Source organism: Scyliorhinus torazame, chromosome 2, assembly GCF_047496885.1.
Source record: "Scyliorhinus torazame isolate Kashiwa2021f chromosome 2, sScyTor2.1, whole genome shotgun sequence".
In the NCBI taxonomy this organism is placed as follows: Eukaryota; Metazoa; Chordata; class Chondrichthyes; order Carcharhiniformes; family Scyliorhinidae; genus Scyliorhinus; species Scyliorhinus torazame.
In genome coordinates this window covers 195,525,935-195,553,400 of record NC_092708.1, presented here as the reverse complement: position 1 = coordinate 195,553,400, position 27,466 = coordinate 195,525,935, and the positions used below count along the sequence as shown (strand labels likewise).

The 27,466-nt window shown below is 48.1% G+C and overlaps 2 protein-coding genes across 3 annotated transcripts in view; one reads left to right on the top strand and one right to left on the bottom strand.

The window, feature by feature from the left end:
* ube2g2 (ubiquitin-conjugating enzyme E2G 2 (UBC7 homolog, yeast)) overlaps nt 1–15,877 on the bottom strand; it is a 101,388-nt gene extending 85,511 nt beyond the window's left edge. Inside the window, exon 1 of one of the 2 annotated variants that reach the window (XM_072482081.1) lies at nt 15,760–15,877. In XM_072482081.1, the coding sequence (XP_072338182.1) occupies nt 15,760–15,802 (43 nt within the window). In that variant the 5' untranslated portion in view covers nt 15,803–15,877. The remainder of the gene's footprint in view (nt 1–15,759) is intronic. The other variant, XM_072482091.1, reaches the window with a different exon arrangement.
* Nucleotides 15,878–15,923: 46 nt separating this feature from the next.
* The window catches only part of pofut2 (protein O-fucosyltransferase 2), a 38,657-nt gene continuing 27,114 nt past the window's right edge, over nt 15,924–27,466 (top strand). Inside the window, exon 1 of the mRNA XM_072482068.1 lies at nt 15,924–16,089. Within this exon, the coding sequence (XP_072338169.1) occupies nt 15,941–16,089 (149 nt within the window). The 5' untranslated portion in view covers nt 15,924–15,940. The remainder of the gene's footprint in view (nt 16,090–27,466) is intronic.

Here is a 27,466-nt window from a genome sequence, read left to right as displayed (position 1 = left end):
TCCTATTAAATCGACACTGCACTCACTCCAAGACAAATATATCCTTCCTCAGACAGGCGCCTAGAACTGAACACAGTACTCCCGGTGCAGTCTAACTAAGCCGCTTTTGTTTACAACACAGAACAATCTCAAATTAAAAGGAGAAACTTTGAGAGGAGTGACATACTCCAAGAATTCTACAAAGTGAAATCATATTTATACACTCAACATTTTGTTCATAAGACACGATTAATCTGACAGTGACCAGATGCTTATTTATTCTTTCAGGGGATGTGGATGTCACTGGCAAGGCCAGCATTTGTTGCCCATTCCTAATTGCCCCTGAAGTGTGTGGCTTGCTAGGTCACTTCCGAAGTCAGTTAAGAGTCAACCACATTGCTGTGGATCTGGAGTCACATGCAGGCCAGACCAATAAGGATGGCAGATTTCCACCCCGAAAGGGCATTGTTGTTGTTTTTTTTTGTTTTTTTTATACAATCGATGATAGTTTCATTGTCACTATTGCTGAGACTAGATTTCATTTCCAGATTTTATGAATTGAATTTTAAATTCCACCAGCTGCTGTGGTGGAATTTGAACCCGTGTCGCCAGAGCATTGGGCCTCTGGATTTATAATCCAGTGACATTACCTTCACCATCTCCTCACACTATTACAACTGGCCTTATGCAGAAAGATGTGGAAATGAGTTCCCAACATATAAAACACAACTGCCGGCAATTCAACCAAGTACCTCTGATGATACAAGAAGCTCAAACAAAGAACAAGTGACTTGGGAGCACCATCCTTACTGTGAGGATGAATAAGGTGCATCAATCATGAGGGTCTTCCTGCAAGAATTAATTATGATGGCGGAGGGTGGGGATTGTTTTTTAGTGACGTTGGTTCAGAGCAGTTATTAGAACAAACCCCCCTGCTCTTCTTCAAAATGCTCAAGTCTTGTCAGCAAAGTTAAAGATCATGGAATAATTTGGCCAGTAGAGGATTGACTGAGTGACAGGAAACAAGAGAATAGTGGTGAACAATTGCCTTGTGGACTGCAGGAAGGTATACAGTGGGGTTCGTACAAGGACCATTTATTTTCTAGACTTGGGGTGTGCAGAGCATAATTTCAACATTTACAGATGACACAAAATCTGGGAAGGATAGTGAACTGTGATGAGGGTGATGACAGATTTCAAGAGGGCTTAGGTTGATTGAATGAGCAGACAAGTGGGTGACAAAACTAAAAAAGAGTGGTGTGAAGTGATATAGAATGGTAGAAAGAATGAGGAGAGGCAAATTAAAATAAAGGACACAACACAAAGTGGGTGCAGGAGCAGAGAAACTGGGAGTACCTGTGCGCAAATGGTTGAACGTGACAGGTTAGGTTGAAAAGGCTGTTAAAAAGGTATGGAGGGGGACCGGCTGCATAAACTGAATCTGGCCCGGCTAGTGGACCAAATGAAGGACTATTTCCAGAGATGGGACGCCCTCCCGTTGTCGCTGGCCAGGAGGGTACAAACGGTGAAAATGACGATCCTCCCGTCAAATATTTGTACAAATACAAATATTTGTATTTCAATGTCTCCCCATTTTTATTCCGCGGTCCTTTTTTAAGCGGGTCTACAGGATTATCACGGGCTTCGACTGGGCGGGCAAGACCCCGCGGGTAAGGAAGGTAATGCTCGAGCGGAGCCGGGGAGAGAGCGGGCTGGCCCTGACAAATTTTTGCAATTATTACTGGGTGGCTAACATAGCCATGATCAGGAAGTGGGTGGTGGGGGAGGAGTCGGCATGGGTGAATATGGAGGCGGCTTCCTGTAAGGGCACCAGTCTGGGGGCGTTGGCAACTGCGCCTCTGCCGCTCCCGCCGACGCGGTATTCCACCAGTCCCGTGGTGGTGGCGGCCCTGAGAGTTTAAAAGAGTGCAAAAACCCCCAAGCATAAGAAGAGAGTCCACCATGTGTTCGGTCTCTCTTGGACCTGGCGCTCCGGCAACGTTTACTTCCAAGTGCAGCACCACCAGAAGCAAGTTCAAGTTCAACGCCCGCTTCCAGGCGGATGAGCCCAGCTGAGCAGCAGTTACTTTAACAAACCCCGATAGATCCAGAATTGAACAACGGCTACTGTTCCTCTGACCTAAGCCGGGTGCCTGAAGTTAAGTACAGGTTGTCATAGTCGATAGGTGTAGTTTAACTAGTAGTGTTTATGTTGCATGATTAATGGTGTGTGTAAATAAAGTACCCTTGACCTTGAACTAACTAACTGGTGTTTGGCTCTTTGATCGATAGCCGGTTGAACCTTGTGGTGGTATCAATTGATACCTGGCGACTCTGAGCAATAGAATATTGATATCCAAAGGAAGGAGGGCAACCTCACTGACTGCCATATTTACAGTAGGTAAAAAAAGGCAACAGTTATTGGCGACATCTGACGGGATTCGACCCAGAAGTGACCGTGTCACTCCGAGAGAACCCACAAAAGCGTTTGAATTAGAAATCCAAATTGGCAAAGTAAAAGAAACCACATGCGACACCAGTATCGATCAAACCTCCAAAATTCGGAAGTGTGTACTAACAAAGGGATATAAGGTAACCTCGATAGATTTTGTTGCGTGAAACTTTCGGGAGTTGCGTAAACCGGGACATAGCTTGAGCCGTACCCGTGTTTGCACCACCACTTTATTCCCCTTGTTCCAAATTCCCGGTAGACAGAAAGATTTGTAGGGATGGCAATGAAGGCAATGGAACGCCTTATGCATTCACAAGAGCCCGAGGTCGCAGCGACCAACAGAGCAGAACAGTGTCCCATATGGGAAGAAGAGATTAGGAAATACCTAAAGGGGAAAGGATGGTCGGAATTTTGCGCGAATGAGGAAACAGGTCCTGGCAGCATAGGACAGACTTGGTGGGACAGCCTGACCGAGATCCACAAAAAGAATTTGAGTTCATAAGCCGATGGCAATCGTGTCCTGCTTGGCACAATTGCGAGGCAAAGAGGTCGTGAGGACGCTCCGTAGACAGCTTGAGGAGAAGGAAAGAAGTAGAGAGGGAAACATTAGCGAATGTGAGAGATTAAACGAGCAACTCCGGGAGCAGCTAGCGGCGAAGGACAACGAGATGGATGATGTCAAGAGGGCACACCAATCTTGTCTCGCCCACCTCAGCAGCTTTCAGATTCAATACGATAAGGCCTACCAGGACACGCAACGTGCAGTACTGGTAAGAGAGGAAACAGAGAAACTGGTAGAACAGCTGAGGAAACAATGTGAGGATTTGAAGGCAGCCCTCCGAGCACTCCACAGTTCCAGCACCGAACAGAGGCAGAGTTCCATGGATCATGCCAAGTGCAGGCAGCAAATTGCAAGATTGCAATCACTGCTATCCGTTCAGAACGGGTTCAGAGATACCTTTGGCCCAGTTAGATCAGGAAGACGGCCCCGATTGGCCCAACGGTACGTGAACGGGACAGAAAGCCAGAATAGAGCCCCCCAGGCCCCGAAAAGAAAAGCACCCGCACCACCGACTGCACAGGCAGCACCCAACCCAATGAACCCCATCACTACACAGCGCACAACCCGATTTTAAATACACCACCCCATTAACCATCACCCAGTTAAGAGATGCCCGCGATAAAATTGAGAATTTCCACCCCACATCAGACCCACACCACTCGAACTAGTTAAGCAACAAACCCTCATGCACGGTTTGGACGAGCAGGAAGAGCTCATAGTGATGTGCCTTGACCCGTCAGTTAGTTCAGCCCTTCCCGACCCACAAAATGTAGGAGGAGGTAGCCTCCAAGGCATGAAAACAGCCATTTTAGACACCATTGGCTACAATAGAGGAGATCCGGTAGAAGGACTCAACCGGTGCAGACAGAAAAAGGGAGAGCATCCAACAGCATTTGCTGGACACCTCTGGATCCACTTTACCGCTGTATTCGGTGAGTTAGCCCGCGCCCGTTTATCAGCAGACGATACGGCCAAATGGACCCGTACTCTAGTATCCCATGCCACAGAGGCAGGACAAAAGGCATGTGCCAATTACGATCCCTCAGACCCGGCACACAATGAAGTGTGGGTACTGAAGCAATTATCGAGAGCTTGGGAACAGTCCCTACAGAGAAATACAGAGCAGGAAAGAATAGACGCCACAATGAATCCAGTAAGGACACACCAAGACCCCGCATGGATAAACAAAGGCAGAAGTAACGCACAGCACCCTAAAGCGCAGGAATGTTATAATTGCGGACACGAGGGACATTATGCACGAGAACGCAATGCCCCCCCCCCCGAAACAGCAATGGAATCAGCACACAAATGCCCCCCCTAGAAACAATGCCAGACCCTTAGCGCTCGAGCAGATAATTTGGCCATGAACGGCACCGACTGACGGTGTTCAGGCTCCCCAACTTGGGTCTGCCCTTTGGGATAAGTCCGGAAAACCGGTAGTTGCAGGCACAGTCCGGGAACACCCAGTAGAGTTCCTTTAGGGCACAGGAGGGTCTCGAACCACGTTAAACTCCTCCGCGATGTACCAGCGAGATGCATGGCCCACTACAGACACCATTACCCTTAGTAGCTTTACAGGTCACCTCCAGCAGGGACACATCACAGCCCCTGTGGATGTACAGATCGGTAACATTAAAATGAAACACTCGGTCGTTTTGGTAGATTTACCCCAGGCAGCAGAACACATCTTGGGAATAGATTTTATGAGTGCACACAATCTTTTGTTCGACCCTGTAAATAAATGTGTGGAAAATGACTAGAGCAGCACAAGCCCCTGACACGCTCACAGTAGTAGACTACGCACACAGAATTAGCTCCGTGGGAGAGTACTGGTTTGATCCACAAACCATTACCACAGACAAAACGGTTAGAGAAGTCATGAAAAGACAAAGTATCGTTTGCCCAGCACAAGCACGACTGCGACAAAATCCCAGGAATGGTTAACATTACAGGTCCCGATCCTAAGCCCCAGAAACAATATGGCTTTCCCCAGCAAGCCGAGGGAGAGATAGCCATAGTAATCCAGAGTTTATTGAACCAAGGAGTGATTCGCCCCGTAGCAACGAACAATGCCCCGATTTGGCCCGCAAGGAAACCAGATGGTTCATGGCGACTGACCATCGATTATAGGGAATTAAACAAAGTGACTCCGTTAGCAGCCCCCACCGTTGCCACGAGTCCCGAGACCATGTTAAAACAGGGACTCCAGTCAAACTTTTTCACGGTATTGGATATTAGCAATGGCTTTTGGTCCATACCACTGGACAAAGCGCGCCAGTACAAATTCGCGTTCACTTTCCAGAGACAGCAGTACATGTGGACGTGCCTTCTACAAGGCTTCCACAACTCCCCCTCCATTTTTAACAGACAATTAGTGAACGGCTTATCAAAATTTTCCCGCCCTGAATGCCTTGTTCAGTATGTGGACGACTTGCTCCTACAGACTGACACCAAGGAAGAGCACATTTCACTTCTTTCGGAACTCAAGGACACGACATTACCGTAAAACGGACAAAAACGCACACGTTTCTGGACGACAATTTACACTATGCAGGAACCCCACGAGTGCGAGATCATAGCACCCAAGCACAGCACAGGCCCCTTTGTTCCCAAGTCAGTACCGAAAAAGACAGGCATCCGACCACCGACGACCCAGCCCACAGACAAAGCTTTGAACATTTATGTAGATGGCTCCTCCACAGTTCTTGATGGAAAAAGAATCACAGGATGTGGAATTTATGTAGAGGACGCACAGAGACGCGCTTTAGAAGAGATCACATTAAAGTTGCCTGGACATTTAGGTTCGCAGGCAGCCGAGTTAGCAGCCATCGCTTACATTGTCCAGCACCGAGATTTGTTCCCGATCTCAGCAGACATATATTCAGACAGTTTGTACTTCTGACAGAATTCCTACCCGTGTGAATCCAGAGGATTGATATCCACCGACGGAAAACCCCTACCCTCAGCGCCATTACTCAAACACATCGTCCAGACAGCGAAAGGTAGAAACTACGGAATAATTAAAGTTAGAAGTCACCATCGTTCCTCCCCACTCGGTAACATGAAAGCAGACGCCCTAGCAAAAGAAGGCTCACGACATGGCCACTTTTGCCAACCACCAATAGGTGCTCCAGTACACACGGTTCAGGTCTCACAGACCAACATTCAAGACTTAGCCCAAGCACAGAAAGAAGACGAGACACTGGAAATTTTCAAAGGAAACTTCCCAGCTCACGACGAAAAGTTTAAAAATTCTTTAACGATCCATGAGGGAATCGTTTTAAAAGATAGTATTTATGTAGTCCCCACCCAAGACAGGAACCAGATCATTTGCAAATTCCATGATGGACATGGACACCAAGGGATAGAATCCACCCTTGTCCATCTCAGACCTCTCTGCTGGTGGCCTGATTTAAAAACCGGCGTACCTCATTACATTGAGAATTGCTTAATTTGCACACAAAACAACCTGGACAGATATGCGAAGAAAGCCCAGCTAAGACACACCCGCCCTGTTAATGGCCCATGGACAAACTTGTAGTTAGACTGTATTAGTCCCCTTCCGCCCTGCAGAAATGGATACAAATATGTGTTGTTTGTCATCGACACATTCACGAAATGGGTAGTAGCTTTCCCTTCACGAACGAATCCAAAGCCACGGCAAAAATTCTAACTGAGCAAATTTCCACCAGATGTGGACTCCCCCGTAGTATTGAGTCGGACCAAGGTTCACACTTCACAGGCAGGGTCATGAAAAATGTCATGACGATTTTTGGCATAAAACAGAAGTTTCACATTGCCTATCACCCGCAGTCCAGCGGCATTGTGGAACGCATGAATCGGACACTAAAGGCCACGCTTAGGAAAATGGTACAGCAGCAGAATATGACATGGGACACAGTGCTCCCATTTGCACTGAGGTTTATTACAAACACGGTGTTGAGTTCGACAGGTTACACCCCCCATACCCTCATGGCCGGACGGCCCATGAAGGGTACCGAGTATTTATTTGGACTTGATTTGGCCAGCCCCACAGTCACCGCCCTGACCCACGAGAAAGCGGTCCAAAACATGTTGGGGAATATTAAAGCAGCACAGCTCGCTGCAGCTGTTCGACTAGGCACTAAACGAAAGCAGAGTAAGGCCTGCTTTGATAAGACAGTACACCCGACAGAGTACACAGTCAGACAGAAAGTCATGATCTCCCTCTACAACCCCAGCTCTTTCCTCTCCCCTAAATTTGCAGGACCCTATTCAATCTCTGACAAAGTAAGCCCCTCAGTTTATAAAATCATATATCCTAATGGAAAGCCAGGATGGTTCCATGTAAACCAGCTTCAAGGTTTATGGAATGCAGTGCAGCCACTCGCATCACCTCTCATTGGCAATGGCAGCCAACGGAGACCCACCCACTGACAACCCAATCCCGTTCTTCCCCAACAGCGACACCACGTCCACAGACACAACCTTGACCCCGCCCCCAGAGTCAAATTTCACCCTAACGCTTGATTCGGCTGGTAGCAACAGCGATAGCACAACTGACGTCCTTGATAGACCCGAACAATGGAAACACAGACCAGGCCCCAGTCACTACGGCCCCAGTGACACCGACCACGATATGTTCAGCCCCTTAGAGACAATTTATTTGCCATTACCGGAACCTGACCCACCACCCGACGATAGCGACACCCCCTTGCCCCTACTGCCCTACAAAATTTGAAACATTGGCACCGCGACAATTCCTGTCGTCTGTCACGGAATGACGAGATGGACCCCACATCGGCACACGCCGCATTGGCACTCAAACTCGAGGCACGAGTTTGGCACCCGGGAGATGGTGATGATTCCAACTCTGACTCCCGCCATGCTAACCCCGTTGAGATCCTTTTTGGAATGGAACCTCGAGATGTCCAGATGATGAAAGGAACCGATTGAGATTTACGGTATCCTATTCCCTGATGGAACCTGCCCGCTTTCTTCTTTAGTTTGGAAGGTCACTCAGGCAGTGGAGTAACGGCACTTATCCCCGCCCTGCCTGAGGACCCCTCTGCATTTGGTCAGCCAAGCTCGGGTAGTGAAGCAACGGCACAGGTCACAGCCCTACCCGGGATTCCACCCATTCTTCCACCCCATTCGGAGAATTATTTTCGAAATTCTTTTGCTGTTCTTTTTACAACTGTGGTTTAAAGAATGCACTTTTGCCACAACTTTTGCCCCCTTTCCGGCGACCCCTCGGTTGCACACACCCCACCTGCTATTTACATGTTCAAATCACTTGGTTGAAACGAGTTTGCAGAGGACGGAGAAATTGTCCGCCCACTCAGCCCATCAAACACAGGCTGTGAGAGTGCTTACACTGTGACAGAATTTTTTTTGGGATGTCTTGTCTCCCAAATGGTTGTTTAAAAAAAAAATGAGAGTCACATATGGTGGCGATTCTAAATGGGAAATTGACGATAAGGAGAAACAGACAGACAAACGAGATATTAAGCAACAAGATAATAACAGATATTATGCTTGTACCCCCAGGAAGATACGAAGATACCTGAAGACAGAGAAAAGTACGGACATGCTGAAGATGAACCTGATGATCTGCATCATGATCGTCGTTGGATCAATACAGTTGCGCGCGTTACCCACCCCCACACCACACAGGCCCTAAACATTACTACCCAACACAACATCCCTAGCCCGGACACTACACCACACATAGACACAGCCACTGATACCCCCACATGGTGTGAGAATATCATAAAATGGAACTCCCTGTCATACACAGTAGAAGCCCTACTGGTGATAGCTATACTGTGCAGTGTCATCCCGACAATCAGACTTCGGAAATGGAGAAGGAGAGCCCCCCGCCCTCCAGAATACACACTCAGAGCCCCTTTCCTCGGACTCCAGCAAACCCCACACTCTTTCTGAACCTTTTCCTCCCGAATAAATTCCGCGGTTGTTGTTTTAATAAAGTTACTTTCTTTGTACATAGGCATTAGTGATAAGTAGGAATGTGATGCTGCTATTGGTTATTTTGTATTGTAAGATAAGTTCTTTGGTTATTAGATAGCAGCATGAGTGTAGTCTAGTTAGAGGCAGTTAGAGGTTCCCTTTTTTTTGTGTACTGAGACTGGAATGTATGTTTGAATGTTAAATGCACACTTAGAATTTTTAGAATATGTGTTGTATTAGGGAAACTTAGGTAAATGTTTTGACCCTTAGGACAGAGTAGGGTAGAACCTGTCCTTGATTGAGGGTACCCAGCATGTCAGAGAACAGGAGAAGATCCAGTAGTGTGATCCTTCACGCTTTGCGTTGAGGATCAAGAGAACGGTGTGTAGCCATCTGGGATGGCCACTTACAACCAGGAACAGAGAAGGTCGCAAAGCATAGCGGGAAAAATGGACAATGCAAGATTCTGGCAGGCTCAGAGCCTGGAAATGTATATTTGAGAGTGAAGAATCCAGACGGTATCGAAACCCCAACCGATTAGCATTTGATGGACCAATTAGCATTTGATGGCCCATCTCCACCAGACAAAGGACTGATACTTGAGCGACCAGTAGTCCCAGATATTTCGGTGCCACTCCCTGTGCTAGGGAAGCATAAACAACAGGGTCAATGACCGCTTGTGACACGCCCAGCCATCAAGGTCCCCGCCCATTTATTGGTTCGATTCGAACATAGTGATCAGGGATCACCCAATTAGTGGGATCCAAACTGAAGGTCCGCCCAAAAGAGCGCGAAAACCCCAAGCATAAGAAGAGAGTCCACCATGTGTTCTGTCTCTCTTGGACCTGGCCCTCTGGCAACATCTACTTCCAAGTGCAGCACCACCAGAAGCAAGTTCAAGTACAACGCCCGCTACCAGACGGATGAGCCTAGCTGAGCAGCAGTTACTTCTACAGACCCGATAGATCCAGAATTGAACATCGGCCACTGTTCCTCTGACCTAAGCCGGGTGCCTGAAGTTAAGTACAGGTTGTCACAGTCGATAGGTGTAGTTTAACTAGTAGTGTTTATGTTGCATGATTAATGGTGTGTGTAAATAAAGTACCCTTGACCTTGAACTAACTAACTGGTGTTTGCCTCTTTGATCGATAGCCGGTTGAACCTTGTGGTGGTATCATTTGATACCTGGCGACTCTGAGCAATAGAATATTGATATCCAAAGGAAGGAGGGCAACCTCACTGACTGCCATATTTACAGTAGGTAAAAAAAGGCAACAGATATTGAACCTTCCCGCTCCTCCCGCTGAGGGGGATTCAGGACAGGGTAATTTCCAGAGGGTGGGTAGGGGAGGTGAGCGTCTCGGACATATATAAGGAGCTTATGGGGTCAGAGGAGATGCAGATTGAGGAGCTGAAGCGTAAGTGGGAGGAGGAGCTGGGAGGTGAGATAGAGGATGGTTTATGGGCAGACACGTTGAGTAGAGTCAACACGTCTGCAACATGTGCCAGGCTCAGCCTGATACATTTTAAGGTTGTGCACCGGGTGCACTGGGCTCACATGACAGTGGCCCGGATGAGCAGATTCTTTGGGGTGGAGGACAGGTGCACAAAATGCGCGGGAGGACCAGCGCACCATGTCCACATGTTTTGGACATGTCCAAAGCTTCGGGGATTTTGGCAGGGGTTTGCAGACGTCATGTCCAAGGTTTTAAAAATAAGGGTGGCGCTGGGTCCAGAGGTGGCGATTTTCGGGGTGTCAGAAGATCCGGGTATCTAGGAGGAGAAAGAGGCAGATGTTCTGGCCTTTGCCTCCATGGTAGCCCGTAGACGGATACTATTGGCATGGAGGGACCCAAAGCCCCCGAAGTCGGAGACCTGGCTATCGGACATGGCTAGCTTTCTCTGTATGGAGAAAATTAAGTTAGCCTTGAGAGGTTCACTGTTAGGGTTCACCCCGAGTTGGCAACCGTTCGTCAGCAGACTGGGGAGGCGGTGGGGGGGGGGGGGGGTAGTTTAGGTTAGAGTAGGGGTTCAATAAGGGTGGGACCTGTATGAAAGATAAACTGTTTTTGCACGATGTTTATGGTTTCTATGTATCTTGTCTATTTTGTTGTTGTTTCTATACCAAAAATACCTCAATAAAATGGTTATTTTAAAAAAGGCATGGAGGGTTCTGGGTAGGGTACACAAGGGAGGAACCTTTATAAAACACTGGTTTGGCCTCAAGTGCAGTATTCTGGGCTTAACACTTTACGAGGATGTGGATTCATTACATAGGGTTCAGAAAAGAATCACTAGCAGAGTTGCAGGGATGAATGACCAACTTTTACACCATAGAAAGCATCCTGTCTGGCTGCATCACAGCCTGGTATGGCAACTGCTCGGCCTAGGACCGCAAGAAACTTCAGAGAGTCGTGAACACTGCCCAGTCCATCACACAAACCTGCCTCCCATCCACTGACTCCATCTACACCTCCCGCTGCCTGGGGAAAGCGGGCTGCATAATCAAAGACCCCTCCCACCCTGCTTACTCACTCTTCCAACTTCTTCCATCGGGCAGGAGATACAGAAGTCTGAGAACACGCACGAACACTCAAAAACAGCTTCTTCCCCGCTGATACCAGACTCCTAAATGACCCTCTTATGGACTGACCTCATTAACACTACACCCTGGATGCTTCATCTGATGCCGGTGCTTATGTAGTTACATTGTATACCTTGTGTTGCCCTATTATGTATTTTCTTTTATTCCCTTTTCTTCCCATGTACTTAATGATCTGTTGAGCTGCTCGCAGAAAAATACTTTTCACTGTACCTCAGCACACGTGACAATAAACAAATCCAATCCAATCCAATCACATGGGTAAATTGAAAAAGCTGAGGTTGATCTCTTTAGAGGAGAGAAGACAGAGATTTGATAGAGGTTTTTGAAATTATAAGGGGTCTGAACAGATTAGATAGAAAGTGCTCCCAATTACACAAGGGTAGAGGAACAAAGGACCCTGATTTCAGGTGGATGGCAGGAGAACCAGAGGCAACGTGGCAAAAATCTCTTTACGCAGCAGGCAGTTTGGATCTGGAATGCACTGGCTGAGTGTGATGGAGGCAGGTTCAAAATAATTTTTTTAGTAATATTGGTTGACAAATAATGATTTACCAGGACACTGGGGAGAACTTACCTGTTCTCTGAAATAGTGCCATGGGATATTTTACGTTTTCAAATGCATTCAAGGGCGCCTGGGGAGAAACATTTGCTCGGCTACAGGGAAAGGCTGGAGAATTGAACTAGCTGGTCTGCTTTTAGAGAGAGTCAGCAATGACATGATGGGCCGAATGGCCTTCCTCTATGCTGTAAGCATTCAATGGTTTCTTCTTTCAATATCAGTATGATGCAAACCCTATGTTTTCCACGTCACCTCCTCCCACCCAGCAGCTGCCATTAACACCCGATTTCAAACTCGCTGAACACTGTTGGTGTCTCTCATGTAAGCTGCATCGCAGTAGGTAGCACTCCTGCCTCTGGTCAGAAGATGGTGTATTCAAGTCCAACTCCTGAGAATTGAGACATAATCTAGGGTGACACTCTGGTGCGCTGCTAACGAAGTGCTGCAGTGTCAGAGATGCTATCTTTCAGATAACACATGAAACAGAGGCCCAGCTTGCCCCCTCCACCCCTCCCTCAGATATCATGGCACCATTTCAAAGAGCAGATGAGGTTCTGGCCAATAAGCATTTGTCGACCTACATTCTTAAACAAAAACGTCCATCTGATTGTGAAAACAAATTCAATCCTTTGACTCTACTCATTTTCTCCAAATAGAATGTGTTGTTTTGGAAACCCATATCGCTCTGAGCTACATGGGACAGTTTTATTTGTGCCCGTTCCCCATCTTCTTCTGGTGGTTGTATTGCTGTCATTTCCTGCTCTTTCCCTGAACTAGAAAATTTCAACCTTACTTCTAATTTTCACCCTTTCCTCATCTTCACATGGCCCATTTCCAACTCTTCCCTTCCTAGACTTTTCTATTTTCATTTCCGGGGATAGGTTACTGACTATATCCACTATCAGCTCACTGACTCTCGCAGGTACTCTGACTGCACTTCCCACCCCACTTCCCATCAGGGCTCTATTCCTAACTCCTTCTCAGCCACATCCATTCCGACTATGCCATCATCCATATCAGTGCTCCTGATAGGTGTACCTTTTGCTTCAGCTGAGGATTTCTCTCCATTGTGATCAGCAGGACCCTCAACCAAATCTGTCTCCTTTCCCACATATCTATTCTCACTCCTTCTACTCCCTTCCAGAACCATGGTAAAGTTCCCCATCCACCCCATTAGCCTCCATATTCAATGGATCATTTCCCCCCATTTCTCCCACCTCCAATGCAATGCCACCAAACACATGCCTAATAAATTTGATTGAATTTTTTGAGCACATGACTAAGTGCGTAGATGAGGGGTACTGCAGTTGATGCAGTTTATATGGATTTCAGCGAAGTATTTGACAAGGTCCCACATGGGAGACTTATAAAGAAGGTAAATGCACATGGATACAGGGAAACTTGATAAGGTGGATTCAAAGCTGGCTGAATTGTAGGAATCAAGAGGGTGATGATAGATGACTGCTTTCGTGACTGGAAGCCAGCGTCCAGTGGCGTACAACAGGAATCTGTGCTGGGACTCCTATTATTCGTCTCTTATATAAATGACTTAGATGACTATGTGGGGGATAGGATCAGTAAGTTTGCAGATGACACAAAGATAGGCTGGGTGGTTAACAGTGAGGCTGAGAGCCTTGGGTTACAGGAAGATATAGACGGGATGGGCAAAAGGGCAGAAAAGTGTCAGATGTAATTTAATCCTGAAAATGGTGAGGTGTTACACTTTGGAAGGAGCAATTTGGCAAGGAAATATTCAATGAATGGCACCACACTGGGAAATCCTGAGGAACAAAGAGACCTTGGCGTGCCTGTAAACAAATCTCGGAAGGCAGGAGGACAGGTTAATAGGGTAATAAAAACCATTCCCTCACCGTCACTGGTTCAAAATCCTTGAACGTCCTCCCTAACAGCATGGTGGGTGTACCACACCACATAAGAGTGCAGGGGTTCAAGAATGCAGCTCACCACCACATTCTCAAGGGAAATTAGGGATAGGTAATAAATGCTGACCGAGTCAGTTAGACCCACACTCCATGAACATTTTTTTTTTAATTCTAAAGGGCTTGATCCCTCTGTTATTCAATCAGGCAAACACAGGAGATGCAACACCTGCCTTTTTTCCAATCTTCCTGCACCCCAAACCCAGTGATCTACTTGTAACTCTTTCAATTCAGAATGCTGTATTTGCAGGTCACGATACAATCTCCTGTATACAGTGTGAGGGTGCTTGCTTTGCTGAACACCTCCATGCAGTCCACAAGAATGACTCCGAGCTTCCAATCACCTGGATTTTCTAAATCCCCACCCCACTCTGATCTTTCTGCCCTCAACCTCATACATTCTGCCAATGAAGCTTAATACAAGCTCAAGACACAGCACCTCATCATTCAAACAGGCACTTTACAATCAGAGTATAAATCACAATTTCACATCATAAGCACTGCTACACTGTTTTCTGCAGCTGGTGGTAATGATTCTGCTATTCCCATTTACACCTCCTCTAGTTACGTCTTTTGTTTAGATATTTGTCTTCTTAACATCTCCATTTGCCTTGCACCATCATTCCCTGTCATGTAGTCACAGAATAATCACACAGTAAATCAGGTAGTATATGTAGTCGGAGAAGAAAGTTAACATTCCGGGCTGATGCTCTATTAACAGACCAACCATTGGAAACATTAACTCCACTTCCCTCTCCATGGATGTTGCCTGAACTATTGAGTACTTCCAACATTGTCCTGTTTTTATTTCAGATTCTCAGCATTCACAGTATTTCCCCTTTGTAAAACATCGTCAAATTGCTGTCCACATTGCTATGTGGCAAGTGTCTGCCATTTTCTATGTTACGAGTGACTATATTCCGAGTAAGATGCTTTGGGACACCCGGAGGGCTTCCAAGGTGCTATTTAAAACGCAAGTCCTTCTTGTAGAAGCTTGGTACGTGCTTTGCATACAGAAGTTACATTTTATGACAACATGCAAAGCAGCCCAGATCACTCTAATTTGGGGGTTGTGGTCATGGCTGGTAGATTATCAAGTCTGCAGCTGCACAGCACATTCGCTGACATAAATTAGCATTTAGCAATAGTACGTGCCATCCTTGGGTCAATAGTGGCACCCCTACCTCTGAGTGTCTCACACCAAATGTACTATTTTGGGATCAAACCAATTAAAGTGAGGCACAAATAGAGCAGCCCAATAAAGGTATATTGGAACAAAACAAAGGGCAAAGTAAAATATTTAAATCTAAAGATGATTAAAGGGGTTGATAAACAGCCCAGACCCTTCAGTTGGACACAGAAGGCTCCAAAGGTGCCAGCAGATATTGCGTGTTCCAGATTAACAACCCACTGAAGGGCTAATTAAAAGCAGGAATCGGAGGATTGTCACCACAATCCCATCTCCCGGTTAGGTGGATGGACAAGAATTCCCGGCCCCGAATTCCTGCTGTTCCTCCTGTTGCTCCAGAGACGTGGCTGCGACTCCCCGCTCTGCCTGATGAACCGCACTCTTCGGGCGGGACCACACACCCTAATATCCTGCAGGCCGAGCCGCTGCTGAGGCCTCTATCTATCTCTCTCTCCCAGGGAGCCTCACTAAAACCGCGGGCCTTCTTGTGCGTGCGCCCCATCCACCACCCTCTTTCCACTTACGCTTGTATTCGGCCATTAGCCGCTTCAGCGCCGTTCCTGCCATCGCCGCGACCGTTAGCGATGCCGCGGGTGGAGAGGGACCGATTACACCGACACACTACAACCACTTCCGGTGTGGGGCGGAAAGAGGGAGGGGAGAGGGGACGTTTTTAGCGACGTACCCAGCCCTGTCCCGGCCAACATGGCGCTGCAGCCGCTCCAGGTGCTACGATCTGCGTTCCTCTGTCTCCTGCTGGGGCCGCCCGGCCGGGCCCAAATGCCCGGGGACGGGGGAGCTTTCAGCCCCGGACAGATCGGCGGCAACGACTTCTCGGCGGCCCAACACCGCAGGTAACGGTAATAATACCGCACATAGGGGCAATCATAACGGAGAGGAGGGACAATAATACTCCACGGGGTCAGTACTAATGGAGGGAACGGACAACAATATTCCACAGAGACAGAACGAATGGAGGGAAGGGCCAATAAACTCCACGGAGACAGTAATAATGGAGAAAAGAGATAACACTCTACGAACACAGTACGAATAGAGGCAAGGGACAGTAATACTGCATGGGGCCACATTTGGAGGGAAGAGAATAATATTCCACGGAGGCCAAAATGATGGAGAAAAGAGACAATACTATACAGACACTGTGAACGGAGGCAATGGACAGTGAGTGGTTAGGGTGTGGAATGGACTGCCTGCTGTGATAGTGGAGTCGGACACTTTAGGAACTTTCAAGCGGTTATTGGATAGGCACATGGAGCACACCAGAATGACAGGGAGTGGGGTAGCTTGATCTTGGTTTCGGTCAATGCTCAGCACAACATCGAGGGCCGAAGGGCCTGTTCTGTGCTGTACTGTTCTATGTCGATGTCTCATACTCCATGGGGTTAGTATTAATGGAGGGATGGGACAGTAATCTTCCTCAGGGCCAGTAATGATGGAGAGAAGAGTAAATGTTATTCCACCCTGGCGGTAATAATGGAGACAAGGCAATAATACTCCATGGGGACAGTACTAATGGAGAGAAAAGACAATACTCCATAAGAAAGTACTAATGGAGGGAAGAGATAGTAATACTCCACAGAGACAGGACTAATGGAGGGAACAGACAATGAAACTCCACGGAAGCAGTAATAATGGAAAAAAGAGACAATAATACTCCACGGACACAGTGCGAATGGAGGGAAGGGGCAGTAAAAGTCCATGAGGACAGTAGTAGTGGAGAGAATAGACAATAATACTCCATGGTGTCAGTAATAATGGAGGGAAGAGACAATAATATTCTGTGGAGACAGTAGAGTTGCCATAGTCCCAAATGACGATGGGCAGCTTTCCCCTTTGAGGGGGAGAGCTGACTGGTGAAGATTTAGCCCGAGGATCACCACACCTCCGGCGAGGGGCAAGGTTGAAAAGGTGAACCTTGGACTTCCGGGTGCGGCGATGACCAGCTGAGTCGCACGTTTCGGCAGCTCCCGGTGAAACGGACTTTTGGGCTCTTGATAGGAGCCCCAACGGCAATTTTGACGGCTAAAAACACTGTGCGGTAAACCAGAAGGGAATCCCCCCTGGATACGGATGAAAAAAGGAGGAGAAAGTGGCCGGATTGCAGTGGATCCTTTAGAACAGCGGCAAGGAAGGCAAGCAAAAACCAAGATGACGTCGGAAGGTGGCAGTTTAACATGGGGCCCGGAACAACAAGAGTTCCCTGAACAACAAGAGTTCTTGAAATGCTGTGTGGAAGAGCTCAAAAAGGAAATGAAGAAAGAGCTGTTGGCCCCGATACTGCAGGCGATCGAAGGGCTAAAGGAGGAACAAAAGACCCAGGAGCGGGAGCTTCGGGTCGTGAAGGCAAAGGCAGCCGAGAATGAGGACGACATACAGGGCCTGGTGGTGAAGACGGAGATGCATGAGGCACATCAGAAACGATGTGTGGAAAGGTTGGAGGCACTGGAGAATAACGCAAGGAGGAACAACCTGAGGATTCTTGGACTTCCTGAAGGTGTGGAGGGAGCGGACGTCGGGGCATATGTGAGCACGCTGCTGCACTCGTTAATGGGAGCGGAGGCCCCGGCGGGTCCGTTGGAGGTGGAGGGAGCATACCGAGTGATGGCGCGAGGGCCGAGAGCAGGAGAAATTCCCAGAGCCATAGTGGTGAGATTCCTCCGTTTTAAGGATAGAGAAATGGTCCTTAGATGGGCGAAGAAAACTCGGAGCAGTAAATGGGAGAACGCGGTGATCCGCGTTTATCAAGACTGGAGTGCGGCGGTGGCGAGAAGGAGGGCGAGCTTTAATCGGGCCAAGGCGGTGCTTCATAAAAAGAAGATAAAATTTGGAATGCTGCAACCGGCAAGACTGTGGGTCACATATCGAGGGAGGCACCACTACTTTGAGACAGCGGATGAAGCGTGGACTTTTATTGTGGAAGAAAAACTGGAATGAGCGGGTTATTAAAAAGAACGTTTGAACAAAGTGGTGGGGCGAATGTGGGGGGCAAAGAGGAGTTTTATGTACTAATCCTGCGATGTGGTAACTTTTCTCTCTTCCACAGGTGGTGATGGGGGGAGGAGGGGGGGTGGAGGAGATGGGGCGTTGGCCATTGGGGGCGGGGCCAAGGGAGAAGCGCGGGCTTGGTTCCTGCGCTATGATAATCATGGGAATAGAGAAGCAGGAAGGAGGGGGCGTCGCACGGTGCGAGCCGAGGTCACGGGGGGAAGCCGAGGTCGGCCAGAGTTTGCTGACTTCTGGGAGCAACATGGGGGGAGTAATTACGCTAGCGGGGGATCTAGCGGGGGGGTGGGAGGAGGGAATTACTGGGTTGCTGCTGCTGGGGAGAGGGGGGAGCTGGTATGGGAGGGGATGGGCGGGGGGGCACCGCCTGGGGGAGATACAGCTGCGTGGGAACCGGGTGAGGAGCTGGAAAAAGGTGATGGCTAATCGACAAGGGGGGGGGGGGGGGGGGGGGTAGGAAGCCCCCCAACCCGGCTGATCACGTGGAACGTGAGAGGGCTGAACGGGCCGATAAAGAGGGCACGGGTACTCGCACACCTTAAGAAACTTAAGGCAGATGTGGTTATGTTACAGGAAACGCACCTGAAACTGATAGACCAGGTTAGGCTACGCAAAGGATGGGTGGGGCAGGTGTTCCATTCGGGGCTAGATGCGAAAAACAGGGGGGTGGCTATATTAGTGGGGAAGCGGGTAATGTTCGAGGCAAAGACTATAATGGCGGATAGCGGGGGCAGATACGTGATGGTGAGTGGCAAACTACAGGGGGAGACGGTGGTTTTGGTAAACGTATATGCCCCGAACTGGGATGATGCCAATTTTATGAGGCGCATGCTAGGACACATTCCGGACCTAGAGATGGGAAAGCTGATAATGGGGGGAGATTTTAATACGGTGTTGGGACCAGGGCTGGATAGGTCGAAGTCCAGGACTGGAAGGAGGCCGGCAGCAGCCAAGGTACCTAAAGATTTTATGGAGCAGATGGGAGGTGTAGACCCGTGGAGATTTAGCAGACCTAGGAGTAAGAAGTTCTCGTTTTTCTCCTATGTCCATAAAGTCTACTCGCGAATAGACTTTTTTGTGCTGGGAAGGGCGTTGATCCCGAAGGTGAGGGGAACGGAGTATACGGCTATAGCCATTTCGGATCACGCTCCACACTGGGTAGACTTGGAGATAGGGGAGGAAACAGGAGGGCGCCCACCCTGGAGAATGGACATGGGACTAATGGCAGATGAGGGGGTGTGTCTAAGGGTGAGGGGGTGCATTGAAAAGTACTTGGAACTCAATGATAATGGGGAGGTCCAGGTGGGAGTGGTCTGGGAGGCGTTGAAGGCGGTGGTTAGAGGGGAGCTGATATCAATAAGGGCACATAAAGGGAAGCAGGAGAGTAAGGAACGGGAGCGGTTGCTGCAAGAACTTTTGAGGGTGGACAGACAATATGCGGAAGCACCGGAGGAGGGACTGTACAGGGAAAGGCAAAGGATACACGAATATGGGGAGAAGGCGAGCAGGTTGCTGGCACACCAATTGAGGAAAAGGGGAGCAGCGAGGGAAATAGGGGGAGTGAGGGATGAGGAAGGAGAGATGGAGTGGGGAGCGGAGAGAGTGAATGGAGTGTTCAAGACATTTTATAAAAAATTATATGAAGCTCAACCCCCGGATGGGAGGGAGAGAATGATGGGCTTCTTGGATCGGCTGGAATTTCCCAAGGTGGAAGAGCAGGAAAGGGTGGGACTGGGAGCACAGATCGAGGTAGAAGAAGTGGTGAAAGGAATTAGGAGCATGCAGGCGGGAAAGGCCCCGGAACCGGATGGATTCCCAGTCGAATTCTATAGAAAATATGTGGACTTGCTCGCCCCGGTATTGACGAGGACCTTTAATGAGGCAAAGGAAAGGGGACAACTGCCCCCGACTATGTCTGAAGCAACGATATCGCTTCTCTTAAAGAAGGAAAAGGACCCACTACAATGCGGGTCCTATAGACCTATTTCCCTCCTAAATGTAGATGCCAAGATCCTGGCCAAGGTAATGGCAATGAGAATAGAGGAATGTGTCCCGGGGGTGGTCCACGAGGACCAAACTGGGTTTGTGAAGGGGAGACAGCTGAACACGAATATACGGAGGCTGTTAGGGGTAATGATGATGGCCCCACCAGAGGGGGAAACGGAGATAGTAGTGGCGATGGATGCCGAGAAAGCATTTGATAGAGTGGAGTGGGATTATTTGTGGGAGGTGTTGAGGAGATTTGGTTTTGGAGAGGGGTATGTTAGATGGGTGCAGCTGTTGTATAGGGCCCCGATGGCGAGCGTGGTCACGAATGGACGGGGATCTGCATATTTTCGGCTCCATAGAGGGACAAGGCAGGGATGCCCTCTGTCCCCATTATTGTTTGCACTGGCGATTGAGCCCCTGGCGATAGCGTTGAGGGGTTCCAAGAAGTGGAGGGGAGTACTTAGAGGAGGAGAAGAACACCGGGTATCTTTGTATGCGGACGATTTGCTACTATACGTGGCAGACCCGGCGGAGGGGATGCCAGAAATAATGCGGATACTTGGGGAGTTTAGGGATTTTTCAGGGTATAAATTGAACATGGGGAAAAGTGAGTTGTTTGTAGTGCATCCAGGGGAGCAGAGTAGAGAAATAGAGGCCCTACCGTTGAGGAAGGTAACAGGGGACTTTCGTTACCTGGGGATCCAAATAGCCAAGAATTAGGGCACATTGCATAGGTTAAATTTAACGCGGTTGGTGGAACAAATGGAGGAGGATATTAAGAGATGGGATATGGTATCCCTGTCACTGGCAGGGAGGGTGCAGGCGGTTAAGATGGTGCTCCGCCCGAGATTCCTCTTTGTGTTTCAGTGCCTCCCGGTGGTGATCACGAAGGCTTTTTTTAAAAGGATTGAAAAGAGCATCATGGGTTTTGTGTGGGCCGGGAAGACCCCGAGAGTGAGGAAGGGATTCTTACAGCGTAGCAGGGATAGGGGGGGCTGGCACTACTGAGCCTAAGTGAGTATTATTGGGCCGCTAATATTTCAATGGTGAGTAAGTGGATGGGAGAGGAGGAGGGAGCGGCGTGGAAGAGATTAGAGAGGGCGTCCTGTAGGGGGACTAGCCTACAGGCTATGGTGACAGCCCCATTGTCGTTCTCACCGAGGAACTGCACCACAAGCCCGGTGGTCGTGGCTACACTGAAGATTTGGGGACAGTGGAGATGGCATAGGGGAAAGACTGGAGCCTTGGGGGGGGTCCCCGATAAGAAACAACCATAGGTTTGCCCCGGGGGGAATGGATGGGGGATATGGAATGTGGCAAAGAGCAGGAATAACGCAACTGAAAGATCTGTTTGTGGATGGGAAGTTCGCGAGTCTGGGAGCGCTGACCGAGAAATATGGGTTGCCCCAAGGGAATGCATTCAGGTATATGCAACTGAGGGCTTTTGCGAGGCAACAGGTGAGGGAATTCCCGCAGCTCCCGACACAAGAGGTGCAGGACAGAGTGATCTCAAAGACATGGGTGGGGGATGGTAAGGTTTCAGATATATATAGGGAAATGAGGGACGAAGGGGAGACTATGGTAGATGAACTAAAAGGGAAATGGGAAGAAGAGCTGGGGGAGGAGATCGAGGAGGGGCTGTGGGCAGATGCCCTAAGCAGGGTAAACTCGTCGTCCTCGTGTGCCAGGCTAAGCCTGATTCAGTTTAAGGTATTACACAGGGCGCATATGACTGGAGCACGGCTCAGTAAATTTTTTGGGGTGGAGGATAGGTGTGCGAGGTGCTCGAGAAGCCCAGCGAATCATACCCATATGTTTTGGTCATGCCCGGCACTACAGGGGTTTTGGATGGGGGTGACAAAGGTGCTTTCAAAAGTAGTGGGGGTCCGGGTCGAACCAAGCTGGGGGTTGGCTATATTTGGGGTTGCACAAGAGCCGGGAGTGCAGGAGGCGAGAGAGGCCGATGTTTTGGCCTTTGCGTCCCTAGTAGCCCGGTGCAGGATATTGTTAATGTGGAAAGAAGCCAAGCCCCCGGGGGTGGAGACCTGGATAAATGACATGGCAGGGTTTATAAAGCTAGAGCGGATTAAGTTCGTTCTAAGGGGGTCGGCTCAAGGGTTCACCAGGCGGTGGCAACCGTTCGTCGAATACCTCGCAGAAAGATAGATGGAATGGAAAAAAGAAGGCAGCAGCAGCAGCCCAGGATCGGGGGGGGGGGGGGGGGGGAGGAGGAACCAGAAGGACTCTCAGGGTTGTTAATATATACTGTATAATATGTATAGGTCGTTGCGACAGATAATTATATATTGGACTGTTAAATTATATTTTTGGAGAGTGTTACTTGTGATAAGGCAGTTGCCAATTAGGGTTAGTTTTCATTTTTGTTATTTATTATTTATTCATTTTTTGTTTATAAAATAGGTCATTGTTATTTGTGTTGTTATAATATTGTGTAAAGGATGCACAATGTACTGTGTTGGTTGACCAAAAATTTTCAATAAAATATTTATTTATTAAAAAAAAAGAAAAGGTGAACCTTTGGGAGGCACGGTGGTTAGCACTGATGCCTCACGGCGCTGAGGACCCGGGTTCGATCCCGGCCCCAGCCACTGTCCGTATGGATTTTTCACTTTCTTCCCGTGTGTGCGTGGGTCTCAACCCCACATCCCAAAAAGATGTGCAGGATAGGTAAATTGGCCACGCTAAATTGCCCTTAATCGGATACTCTAAAATTTTTTTTTTTAAAAGAAGACAACGTGGACCTTCAGTATGGGCATTGAAGCCGCTTTGCTGGCCTTGTTCTGCATTGCGAACCAGCTCATGGAGGGAAGAGATCATAATCTTCCATGAGGCCAGTAATGATCGAGAGAAGGGACACAGTGAAAGAGCGAAAGTAGAGCGACAGAGACACAGGGTGAAAGATCGAGAGGAGAGCAGTGGAGACACGGTGAAAGCACAAGGAGAGTGGCGGCGACACAGGATGATATGGGCCGGGGTTTAGAAAACTTCAAAGTATATCATGGAGTTCACCAGAAAGCAGTTATCACTTTTAAGTTATCTCGTAATCTGGAGACAGTTTTTAAAATGCAGAGAGAGAGACAAGACTTCTCTGTCTGAATCCAGCTTCCAAATGTGAAAACGAAAGCAGAAAAACTCAGAGCCACACAACAGCTCAAAAACGAAAGTAAAATCAGAGCCACAGCCCAGCTCCACCCACAAAATGACCACTGAAGCCATTTGATAAGACAAAACATTTCTTAAAAGGACACTCCCATGACAATGAAAGATGCAACGAGAGTGGCAAAGACACAGGATAAAAGAGCGCGAGGAGCGGGGCGGAGAAACAAGGTAAATCTCCAAGGAATGGACTCGGAGGACAGAGCATTGGAGCGATACTTCAGAAGAGCAGCACAGTGTACCCTCACTGAATCCAGAGGCAGAGCTCCTGAGATGACATCAGGATTCGGAGACCATAAGTCCTAGGAGCGGAAGTAAGACCATTCGGCCCATCGAGTCGACTCCACCATTCAATCATGGCTGATTTCAACTCCATTTACCCGCTCTCTCTCCATAGCCCTTAATTCCTCGAGAAATCAAGAATTTATCAACTTCTGTCTTAAAGACACTCAACGTCCCGGCTTCCATCGCCCTCTGTGGCAATGAATTCCACAGACCCACCACTCTGGCTGAAGAAATTTCTCCTCATCTCTGTTCTAAAGTGACTCCCTTTTATTCTAAGGCTGTGCCCCCGGGTCCTAGTCTCCCCTGCTAATGGAAACAACTTCCCTACGTCCACCCTATCTAAGCCATTCATTATCTTGTAAGTTTCTATTAGATCTCCCCTCAACCTCCTAAACTCCAATGAATATAATCCCAGGATCCTCAGACGTTCATCGTATGTTAGGCCTACCATTCCTGGGATCATCCGTGTGAATCTCCGCTGGACCCGCTCCAGTGCCAGTATGTCCTTCCTGAGGTGTGGGGCCCAAAATTGCTCACAGTATTCTAAATGGGGTCTAACTAATGCTTTATAAAGCTTCAGAAGTACATCCCTGCTTTTATATTCCAAGCCTCTTGAGATGAATGACAACATTGCATTTGATTTCTTAATTAAGGACTCAACCTGCAAGTTTACCTTTCGAGAATCCTGGACTAGGACTCCCAAGTCCCTTTGCACTTCAGCATTATGAATTTTGTCACCATTTAGAAAATAGTCCATGCCTCTATTCATTTTTCCAAAGTGCAAGACCTCGCACTTGCCCACGTTGAATTTCATCAGCCATTTCTTGGACCACTCTCCTAAACTGTCTAAATCTTTCTGAAACCTCCCCACCTCCTCCATACTAACTGCCCTTCCACCTATCTTTGTATCATCGGCAAACTTAGCCAGAATGCCCCCGGTCCCGTCATCTAGATCGTTAATATATAAAGAGAACAGCTGTGGCCCCAACACTGAACCCTGCGGGACGCCACTCGTCACCGGTTGCCATTCCGAAAAAGAACCTTTTATCCCAACTCTCTGCCTGACAACCAATCGTCAATCCATGTTCGTACCTTGCCTCGAATACCATGGGCCCTTATTTTACTTAGCAGTCTCCCGTGAGGCACCTTATCAAAGGTATTTTGGAAGTCAAGATAGATAACATCCATTGGCTCTCCTTGGTCTAACCTATTTGTTATCTCTTCAAAGAACTCTAACAGGTTTGTCAGGCACGACCTCCCCTTACTAAATCCATGCTGACTTGTCCTAATCTGACCCTGCACTTCCAAGAATTTAGAAATCTCATCATAGAACATAGAACGATACAGCGCAGCCCGGTCGCTGTGGATGTAGGCAGGGAATCTGAACAGTGTGAAGATGCTGTGCAGTGCCTTTATCACAGTGGCCAAGGTCATGTCGGGGCAGGGGACAGCGAAGGGGAAGCGGGAGAACTCGTCGATGACGATGAGAAAGTATATATTACGGTTGGTGGAGGGGAGGGGCCCTTTGAAATCGATACTTAGGCGTTCAAAGGGCCGGGAGGCCTTTACCAGGCGGGCCTTGTCTGGCCGGTAGAAGTGCGGTTTGCACTCCGCGCAGACTTGGCAGTCCCTGGTCATGGCCTTGACCTCCTCGGTGGAGAAGGGCAGATTGTGGACCTTAATGAAGTGGGTAAGCCGGGTGACAGAGGTCATTGTGGATAGCCCGAAGTTGGTCATCTTGCGCGCTGGCGCATGTGCCGCGGGACAGGGCATCTGGCGTTCATTGAGCATCCCAGGACGATTGAGGGCATTTAAAAGTTTATTGGATAAGCATATGGATGATAATGGCATAGTGTAGGTTAGATGGCTTTTGTTTTTTGACTTCCCATGTCATCCTTAACAATGGATTCTAGAATCTTGCCAACAACCGAGGTTAGGCTAATTGGCCTATAATTTTCCATCTTTTTCCTTGTTCCCTTCTTGAACAGGGGGGTTACAAGAGCGATTTTCCAATCCTCTGGGACTTTCCCTGACTCAAGTGACTTTTGAAAGATCATAACTAACGCCTCCACTATTTCTTCAGCTATCTCCTTTAGAACTCTAGGATGTAGCCCATCTGGGCCTGGAGATTTATCAATTTTTAGACCTCTTAGTTTCTCTAGCACGTTCTCCTTTGTGAAGGCTACCATATTCAACTCTGCCCCCTGACTCTCCTGAATTGTTGGGATATTACTCATGTCTTCTACTGTGAAGACTGACGCAAAGTACTTATTTAGTTCCTCAGCTATTTCCTTGTCTCCCATCACTAGATTACCAGCGTCATTTTGGAGCGGCCCAATGTCAACTTTTGCCTCCCGTTTGTTTTTAATGTATTTAAAGAAACTTTTACTATCATTCCTAATGTTACTGGCTAGCCTACCTTCATATTTGATCCTCTCTTTCCTTATTTCTCTCTTTGTTATCCTCTGTTTGTTTTTGTAGCCTTCCCAATCTTCTGACTTCCCACTACTCTTTGCCACATTATAGGCTTTCTCTTTTGCTTTGATGCATTCCCTAACTTCCTTTGTCAGCCATGGCTGCCTAATCCCCCCCTCTGATAACCTTTCTTTTCTTTGGGATGAACCTCTGTACTGTGTCCTCAATTACTCCCAGAAACTCCTGCCATTGCTGTTCTACTGTCTTTCCCACTAGGCTCTGCTCCCAGTCGATCTTTGTCAGTTCCTCCCTCATGCCCCTGTAGTTACCTTTATTTAACTGTAACACCTTTACATCTGATTCTACCTTTCTTTCAAATTGGAGATTGAATTCTACCATATTATGATCACTGCCTCCTAAGTGTTCCCTTACTTTAAGATCTTTAATCAAGTCTGGCTCATTACATAACACTAAGTCCAGAATGGCCTGTTCCCTTGTGGGCTCCATCACAAGCTGTTCCAAAAAGCCCTCCTGTAAACATTCAATGAATTCCCTTTCCTTGGGTCCACTGGCAGCATTATTTACTCAGTCCACCTGCATATTGAAGTCCCCCATGATCACTGTGACCTTGCCTTTCTGACAAGGCAACCCCGCCCCCTCTGCCCACCTCTCTGTCTTTTCGATAGGTTGTGAATCCCTGGATGTTTAAATGCCAGTCCTGAACCCCCTGCAACCACATCTCTGTGATGCCTACCACATCATACCTGCCAGTCACAACAATCTGGGCCACAAGCTCATCTACCTTGTTCCGTACACTGCGCGCATTTAAATATAGCACCTTTAATTCTCTATTGACCGTCCCTTTTTGTTTTCTTAGTGTGGTGGACCTTGGTTTACTGAGCCTTTCCATACACTGTCATATTTTGTGGGATTGGGACTATCGTAACCTCTCCTGAGTTTTGTCTTTTCGTGCTTTTTTGTATTCCTAAGCAGCTACGCTTCCCACTGATTACTTCACCTCTTGGTTCCCTGACTTTCCATCCCCCCCCCCCAATCTCTAGTTTAAAGTCCTATTGACCACCCTATTTACTCTTTTCGCTAGAACACTGGTCCCAGCTCGGTTCAGGTGGAGACCATCCCAACGGTATAGGTCCCCCCTGTCCCAAAACTGATGCCAGTGTCCCATGAAAAGGAACCCCTCTTTCCCACACCTCTCTTTCAGCCACGTGTTAACTTCCCTTATTCTTGCCTCCCTCTGCCAATTTGCACGTGGCTCAGGCAGTAATCCGGAGATTATGACCCTTGAGGACCTGTTTTTTAATTTGAATCCTAGCTCTTTATAAT